Source organism: Limulus polyphemus, unplaced genomic scaffold (genome assembly GCF_000517525.1).
Source record: "Limulus polyphemus unplaced genomic scaffold, Limulus_polyphemus-2.1.2 Scaffold110, whole genome shotgun sequence".
Taxonomy (NCBI): domain Eukaryota; kingdom Metazoa; phylum Arthropoda; class Merostomata; order Xiphosura; family Limulidae; genus Limulus; species Limulus polyphemus.
In genome coordinates this window covers 843,734-853,348 of record NW_013665720.1, presented here as the reverse complement: position 1 = coordinate 853,348, position 9,615 = coordinate 843,734, and the positions used below count along the sequence as shown (strand labels likewise).

The window sequence follows — 9,615 nt, the reverse complement described above, 5'->3', positions numbered from 1 at the left end:
TAAAAAATTAATGAATGTAAAAAAATACCACTGTTTATTTAATCACATTCACAAAAATGCTGTACTTGCATGAACTTTTTCTCAGAACTACTTCAGCTCATACAAGGGCACTGAATGTTTAGAAACGACTAATACGAGTGATTCAATGACCCTTAGACAAAGAAAAAGAAAAACCCGTAAGTAAAAACAACTTAGTAATAGTGAAACTCTACCTAAACATTCTATTTAATTCTCCTCCAACACTTCCAGAATATATACATGGTGGCTTATGCAAACTACGTTCTACTGTCGGCTTTCTGTGACGCCCTGGGTGACTGACTAATCAGATGAGCAGAGGTCCCAGAAAACATCAGTTCTATAACATACTACACCCACCAGTGAACTGAAAGACTGTTGTTATACCGCCGGTATGTCCGGAAATACAGATATGTCCGGATTGCTAGTTCCGTTCTGTAGAAGACAAGTTGCGGTGCGAAAGTAAGCCTGCTCTTAATAAATGTTGTGTTCCTCCAGGACGACGCGGAATATTTGCGTCATGTTGAGAAAATGTGCTTACGTGTCAAAGGTTGCCGCCATTACATTTGCCATTGAACAAATAAGAATAGCTGGTATGCTCTTGAACCTGGTTTTCACAATAGTAACTAACTGAATTTCTCTAACCTGAGATCAAGACAAAGTGCTCTGATCTCACGCCGGAAAATGAGATAATACCAATGAAACTAAATGCGAGTTCAACTCCAACCAGGTCAATAACACGATAATAGTGATTGCAAATGGGTTTGAATATAATTTCTGCCATTAGTTGCGTAAGAACTTGTATAAATAGAGTCTTTGTTCGGACATTCTTTTATTCTACTCTTGATGTAGAAAGTGCAAAAACTCGTTTTTTTGGAAGAGGGAGTATTATAATTTCAGTATTGAAACAGAGTAGATATTAATGTAAGTATACTTGAACCTATAACCCTTTCAAAGTAATATGAAATCTTAACTTTTCATCCTATTGTTTAGTTCTTTGTGGGAAACAGTTTCTATATACAATTCTTACAAGTGTTACAACTGAGAGGAGATAATTAAACTTATAATGATTCAATCAGGCTGCAACAATTATAAACCACCAGTACTACAAGCACACTCTTATAGTTCTATATATTTTTGATTTTTTTTTATTTCTTCTTTTTTTTTGCCATCAGTTGGATTATCTTAAATGGACCGTTTACACTCTTTCAATTTAACGCATAAGTAATTAAATTGAAAAGTCCATCTGAAATTAAAATAAATACAGATGGCTGATTATTTTCATTCTGCCACTTTTTTCTTCTATTTACAGCTGCATTTTGTTATGGATACAATATGTATTACTTTCCTGGCTGTGGTCCTTCTGATAATGACCAAAGTTAATCAAACAGTTGGACATGGCAGACTGATTGACCCACCGTCCAGGTCGTCCATGTGGAGATACGGTTTCCCAACTAAACGTAATTTCAATGATAATGAACTTTTTTGTGGAGGCTACCAGGTGGGTGAATAAAACATAATATGTTCAAAATTAAATTACATGCAACAGAACTAATATTTATAAACTCGTTAAAGTTTCTAGAAACCATAATATAACTTTAATGTTCATTCATCATTATGAAAGACACATCCTTCAGTACCAATATAATCCTAGTGTATGAAAGTATCTAAAAGTACCAAAACACACGCATCTGTCTAGGCCTAAAGTTATTTACCAGCATACCGTCAACTCTGGAGAAACGCTTTATTTCATATATATGTATAGTTTTCTGTACCAATCCATATTAAATCCATACTCTTTACATCATGACATTATGACATGTTTGAAATAATATGAAAATGTAATCATCACTATATAAAAAGTACAGTATAGTATGGAACAATGGAGCTTTGTCTACAAAACAACATAGAGAATTTTATCCATTAATAGAAGGAAAGTATTGTAAGCAAACAAAGTTATAGAAATATTAATGGGGTTTTTAAATCCTTTTCAATCCCCAGTAAAGTAACCTAAACTAATTTAGGGGTTTGAATAATGCTAGAGCTTGTGCCTCAATCATTATTCGATATATCTGACCAGGTATTCAATATTTACATATATATGTTACAGCCAATCAAACGAAAACATTAGGCATCTACGTCACAGATCCTCTTTTTGATCTTACCTTTGGTGAGAATGAAAATAATCTGTAACATGTATATGTGATCTATTATAGTTTATCTTCGAGTAATTCATTTTTATGTTTATTAAACTATACAACTATACGCTATAAGATCTTACAGAAGACTTTCTTAATAAATCAAGATTTAATTTTATTTGTTGTATTTTAATACTTTTCTACTAATAATACATCTTCAAAAAGAAGCAGAATACGTGTCCAATATTTCAAACGAACCATTTTCTAAATTCAAATTCTTTAACAACTGGGTTTCACTACTTCCGTATATGCAACCCCAATTCTTCTTTCGGAGCTAACTCTTTCGAGCTATTTGAATTCGATGACTATTCAAGAACCACTGTCTACTGTCGCTATTCTTTTTTTTTGCTAACTTGTAAGCAAAAGCGGTTGTCAATATTGTATCCACAAGCAGAGTTGTCATTTTTCTGTATTTCAGAATTTCTTTGTCAAAATATTTATTTAGCAGTTTTGTCTATAATGATGGGAATATTTTAACTTCATTATTTAAGAGGAGAAAGACGTGACTTGTTAGTCATATGGATCACGAACGAGTGTATGTAAAACATGTTGGGTCGTTTTATTACCTGAATCGTGGCTTATAAAAGCATCTGGCATTGAAAACGATGTGATATTCATGCTATTCATTAAAGAGGTATTTTGGGCTAGCAGTGCTGTAATGCCATGATGTCGATAAACTTCTAAAAAGAGAAAAAAATGTTAAACAGATTCTGCGCTGATGCTTCTAAGCCTAACTACCCGTTTGTTGTTGACTAAGATACTGGTATTTTAATATTTCGATTTTGGCGAAAGTAAACCTGAATATTACACACCTAAGATGTATAAGGTCTAAAAGAATTTGTACTCAAGGAAATGGTACAACAAAATACACAGTCGATGTTCGAATTCCTTGAAATAGTCTGGAAGATTAAACTAGAAATGATAAAGTTCTTGCTGAATTAGGTTGAAGACAGCTGGTACGTAACCGAAAATGTGTGAACAAGAGTTTTCCATGCAAACGACATAAATATATATATTGTATTTAACTAAAGACATGCTATATCATTTCGCAAAATACAAAATATTTCAAGGATGATTTTCATGAGTAATGCATTATCCCGTACCACTGCATGGAATTTGTTATTTTCAACTTGAACAGTACCTTACACAAAACAGGCCAATCGTCCAACGTCTGAGAGCCGAAGATTGAAGCATGGTCTTCCCCTTTTAGGAAATGCTGACGGAGGAAAAGCAACAAAATAATACCTCTCGCCACTTACGCAAGATTGTCTGTCACGGTTATAATGTCCTCACAACTGAAAGTGCAAAGGTTTATCTGTTTATTGTCGCTTGAACCTTAAACGTTGCGATACGCAGCCCGACATACTAACCATTAGGTCACGCTAGCCCTATTACGTTTGTAACAGCTTTGAATCTCAGTTCCTTCGCACTAAATATTTAAACAAACTATACCTGAATCTATATAAATGTGTATGTCCATTTAACTACTTCGCAGGGTCTGGATGGAGCTTCACCAAAATTGGTATGGAGGTTCAATAGGTCCATAGGGAGATGTTTACAAATTTTTAGTTTTGTATTTTGCGATTTTTATGAGTGTTTTTTACCACTACTTCGCCCCCTGTAAATGTATATTCATCAAATTTGGTATAAAGGTTCATTGGGTTCATGGGGATACTTACAAATTTTCAGTTTTGCATTTTGCGTTTTTTACAATTACATATAAGGGAAACAACTTTTCATGTTCTTAGATAACCTTTTATTAATCATGAAATTACATAACTTCCGTCCAGGAGAGGGGTACTCCAACTTGTATTGAATATGTTAAGTTATGGTATGACTTTACATCTTTCTTTTATTCCAAGTCTTACACATAAAAAGGGAGTAAAACAGCCTCTTCACTAAACTTCTGGGAACTGACCGGTGAATTGCATACTTCGAACTTAGCTGGAAATTGTAACACACATGTCAGTTTTCGTTTGAAAGCTGTTCAACAAGTGTTTTAAGGCATGTTTAGACATGTAAAATTGTACTTCGTAAAATTGTAATATACATCTGTGTGTGTGTGTGTTTGTAATATGATCGGTTATGATTAAAACATAGGAAAAGGGAAAAAAGATAGATTCTGTAAAACGTAGTATCTTGGGTTGTATCCATAATTTTGGCTCTGAATTAGAAATAAGGATTGTTTGTTTGTTATGGATTTCGCGCAAAGCTACACGAGGGCTATCTGCGCTAGCCGTCCCTAATTTTGCAGCTAGTCATCACCACCCACCGCCAATTTTTGGGCTACTTTTTTACCAACGAATAGTGGGATTGACTGTCCCATTATAACGCCCCCACGGCTGAAAGGGTGAGCATGTTTGGTGTGACGGGGATTCGAACCCGCGACCCTCAGATTGCAAGTCGAGCGCCCTAACCACCTGGCCATGCCGGGCCTAGAAATAAGGAAATCTGGTAACAGCTAGCACCATATTTATACAAGTAAAAGCAATCGACAATGACTTATATTAATCGTTAAAATTTGAAAAAAGGCATATTCATCTGTCGTACTTTTTATAATTATGTATTCTTTCACCGTTTCCATGAACTCATTATGTACTTTTTTATTATTTATGTTTCATTTCTAATCATACAGTTCATGAACTGACTTTCATTTCTATTAGTAGTTTAAAGATCTGCATTCGTCTCACTTAATTGAAAAATTATTTTACAACATGAAAACAGAAATGCATGATATACTGTGTCGTTTGTAGGCTCAGATTTACTGTGTATCTATAGGTTCTTGTATAGGAATAGCAGACGTTCAAGTTTTTCGCTTTATTTGTTTGTCCCAAACAGAAACAGTATTGTTTGTTTGTTTTTGAATTTCGCGCAAAGCTACACGAGGGCTATCTGCGCTAGCCGTCCCTAATTTAGCAGTGTAAGACTAGAGGGAAGGCAGCTAGTCATCACCACCCACCGCCAACTCTTGGGCTACTCCTTTACTAACGAATAGTGGGATTGACCGTCACATTATAACGCCCCCACGGCTGAAAGGGCGAGCATGTTTGGTGTGATGAGGATTCGAACCCGCGACCCGCAGATTGCGAGTCGATCGCCCTAACCACCTGGCCATGCCGGGCCTAGAAACAGTAAAATCATTAAATTGTCCTCAATGTGAGTTTGATATATTTGTCATTATACAGAGCTGTTTTTTTTTTAATTGTACTTGAAGAATCACCTCACGATGACAAGTACACGGTACTGTGTTCACTCCATCTTTGCTAGGTTTTCTTGACCTAACCTGTCATTTGGCAGACGCAGAAATCTGAATATCTGGTCAGCCGCGAAAAGTGGGAAAAAAGCAACATTTTTCTTTTGAGTAGGTTTAAAACAACTTAAGCGTGGTTTTATTTATTATTATTATTTACAACATAAACTTTTTATAAGTTTTGTTTGTTTGTAGTTTTAAAACACAATGCAATAAACATCAGATTATTTAGCAAAGTATTGTTTGAAGTTAAGCATAAAGCTGTACAATGGGCTATCTGTGCTCTGCCCACCACGGATATCAAAACCCGGTTTCTAGCGTTGTAAGTCTGCATACATATCGCTGTGCTACTAGGGCACTAGGCAGTGTAAAAGTGTGTTATTGTAATTTAAACTGTTTCAGGGCTGTTACGGTATCACTCCGTAAGGTGATAAAATGTCCTAGTTTTTCACTCTGAAAATCTGGTAGCCCTGTTCTTGCATCATTAAAATAAACTTATAATTCATATTAAAATGCATTGGAAAACCAGAAATTAGGTTTTTATATTAAATATGATGAAAGAATCTGAAAATTATATTCAGTGGTATCTAAATTATAGCTAATGCGCAATCATAAAACCTAAAGTACTGTAATTAAAAGCGTTATATTTCATATATTAAACTTGCATTTAGAGGGCCAACTCATGAGAAAATGAGAAAACTTTAAGATGGTAAAACAGTAACAAGAAAATAAATATTCTTAAAATAAAAGGAGCTGTAAAGTAAAGGCTTCAGAATGTTTGCTTTAATGAACACTATAATTATTTGAATTTCGTGAATGATTTTGTACTTTAGGTTCAGTGGATGCTTAACGGAGGAAAGTGTGGAATATGTGGAGATGCATGGGATGTACCGCGTCCTCGACCAAATGAGGCGGGTGGTATTTATGGAAATGGAATAATCGTGAGAAAATACCGAAATGGACAAGTAAGGCTTTTATTAAATATTTTGAAATATTGTTTTACACTATATTTACATACTTTACATCAAATCCATTGACCCATTATCTGACGAGCACAAGTAAAGCCACTATAAAATCAAGAAAGAAATTATATCATTGGTCTAACACGAAATATCATCTCTCTTTATTGACGGCGCTACAGGGGGAAAGGGGGGTATTTGCCCACCCAAATGTTTTTCTTACCTCATTCCAATTTGCCCCCCCCCCACACAATTTAATCCTTCATATTTAGAGCAAATTTAATATGTGTAACAAGAAAACACGTTTACACCCACACTACTTTTTTTCTTTTCTTGTATCTTAGAAGTCAATCAGATACATCGTACAATAGTAGGTGTTCATTTTAACCCTACTTTTTTTATACTAATGATACTATGAACTAAATAATTATTTATCTAATTAAATAATGCTCGAAAGAACATTATTTATCAATCTACTTTTAAAGGGACTTGTTATTCCGCCCCCACCCCCCAAAAAAATTGCTAGATATGCTAGAATGGTCAAATAACTTTTGATCCTTTCCAAGATCTGTGACTACTTTGGGGCTTCCAAACTCAATACAAAGTACTTTTGGAAACCCAATGTTGGCTGAATGTAACTTAGCTCGCTAAAATTTGGGAGAAATAATATGTCCCTTTAAAATTACACGTGAATATAAGATGTCTTGTTTTGTCTCCCAAAATTTTGGCTTTAGGTTCTTATCCTTGTGTGATTGAATGACGAGTTATTGAGGGCAGCTCATCCATCAGCTCTGCACAATCCCAGATTCTTTGGTGATCCATGGTCACTTTAGTAATATACCTTCTATCACAGAATGGCTTGTGGTTCCTCTATGGATCGCCGTCTTCACCAGTTATTGCTTGCTATCTCACCAGTAACACTTCCAGTATCTCTCTGCTGGCCTCAGGTAACACCTACTAGAGCCAGAGTTGAGCTACTCTGGTCAGTGAATGCCTAGAAGTCGTGCAAAGAATTACCTACTTGATTTAAGATTTAGCAGGCTACTCATCACCCCTCATCAGTCATCTGTGCATTCTGCGCGCTGAGTTTGAACATCAAGCACCAGATATTGGTAGATTTGTTTCCATATCACGCAGTCGCAATGAGAAAGAATTCCTGGACCTTTGCAGCATATGCAAAATCCGACATTCAGGAGAGAACTTCTCCAAGACCTGGCCCCCTTCTAGGTCAGCTGCTTACCCTCAATACCTAATTCTACCTTGTAAATCCCTTGACTCAAGAAAAGTACTCTTTTCTCAAGTTTGAAGCAGTTAATAGTGCAAAATTTTAGAATATAATACGGAAATATACTTATCAGAAGAAAAACAAAAACTCCGCAACAACAAATACTGTGATCATGACTCTTAAACTTTCTACTTCCTATTTACTCTGTGATATTTTCAGGTGCACTGTTTCCCTTTCAGATTTATTGGGTGGAATAAAATATTTAGCAGAAGGTTCAACAGAAAATAGTTTGTAGGAGTAATTCATAATTACTTGAATTTAGCTGAACTGTGGAAAAAAGGAGACTGAACACAGTTTAAAGTAATGTGAAAAGTATCTTTATTTAAGACACAAAACAGTCACATTTACGAGTGTCAATTAACGACAGTGTCTTTATTGGAGACTGAGATTTCTCAAATATTTCTGTTTGAAGTCACTAGAAAGCTAGAATCTGTCTCTATTTGAGAAAACACAGCATTATAAACATAGAACAATAATGCCGGAGACTGAGAATCCTAAAAAAAAAGATCTGTCTGAAGTTAATAAAAATCTAGAATTCATACCAGGCTGAGAAAACATAGCATTATAAACACAGGACAAAAATGTTATTCTTCCCATGACGCGTGCTACCTGCATCAATGTTGATTGTATCCTTAAGGCATCATCTGACCTGCCAGTGAAAAATACTGTTGTTGTTTTTCCATATATTATATTCAATTTTACAGAACAATAAGTAACTTCAGAGATGAAAATTAGCTATTTCCTTGACCATTGCTGTTAAAATTACATATGCTTACATGCACAAAATGTTACGTTAGTGTGACCAAAAATTTTGGTTCAGGAATGCATCTTCTATTTTTTTTAACCTTTAAAATAATGAGAAAAGCGTTTTCGATTTACGTTATTCCGTTATACGTTATGTTCTCCAAGAACGTATCCCTTTCGTAAATCGAGAAGTACCTGTATTTGGATCAAGTCGGTCAGATGAAATGGGACAGAACGTGGGTAAAACTAGTCATCATTCTGAAGTTCTCAAACCTGTTATCAACACTATCAGAACTTAGTCTAACCAAGAAGACATAATATTATAATTTATTTTTACAATTTCAGTCTATTGTCTAAACACCAATTTCTTATACGTTTTCAAAAACTTGCAATATTTAAATACAGTTATCACTAATTATAAGTTTGGTAACAACTTCAGAAACAGTGTGCAATCAGACGATCCTAGCTAGACTCCTACTGGTTGCTCATTCCTTAATAAGATCCATTGATAGTCAGGAGAATTAGGCGTAACGAGGGCATATTAAGTAGTGAATTTCAAATTTAGTGCTCTAGTCAGCTATAGTCTCAGTTTCAAATCACAGTGTTTATTAAAATAATTAAAGCGGAATTTGTTTTACTTGTTTTAAAACCACTTTATTAAGGGAACTCCATAAATATAACGAAATAAGTTTACATTATACTAGTTACTTTCACACACACACACACACACACACATGTATACCGTGAATTTAATTACCTCTTTGATTAGTCACTAACTAGATTAAAATTGAATCTAACAACAGCTTTAGATAAACATGACTATCATTAGTGAGTATATTTTTTGTCCACATTTTAAAATATTATGACTAGGGGGAGGGTTCAAGCCCTTTCTTTTGTAACACGAATGCTGTGGAAGTACACACGTGCTTCTATTCAGGCTAAGTCAGTCAGTGAAGCTTTACTCTTGAAATGTTCTCCCTTACGAATTATCCTGTTAAGGGGCGAGGGGGGATTGATATACATTTTCATCTCTGCATATTTTTGAACCATCAGAACCATTTGAACCATTTTTTGCTAGGTTCTCTTTTTTACGTAAGCGCAAAGACCCTTTGTGTTGGAACAAAATAGGACACATAATGGCTGGAGACGGCTTAAATGGGTAAT

At 35.0% G+C, this 9,615-nt stretch overlaps 1 protein-coding gene across 1 annotated transcript in view; it reads left to right on the top strand.

Annotated features, from left to right (window-relative positions):
- Positions 1–1,384: 1,384 nt before the first annotated feature.
- The window catches only part of LOC106471123, an 11,702-nt gene continuing 3,471 nt past the window's right edge, over positions 1,385–9,615 (top strand). The window contains exons 1-2 of the mRNA XM_013931714.1: positions 1,385–1,516; positions 6,297–6,428. Of these exons, the coding sequence (XP_013787168.1) occupies positions 1,385–1,516; positions 6,297–6,428 (264 nt within the window). The remainder of the gene's footprint in view (positions 1,517–6,296; positions 6,429–9,615) is intronic.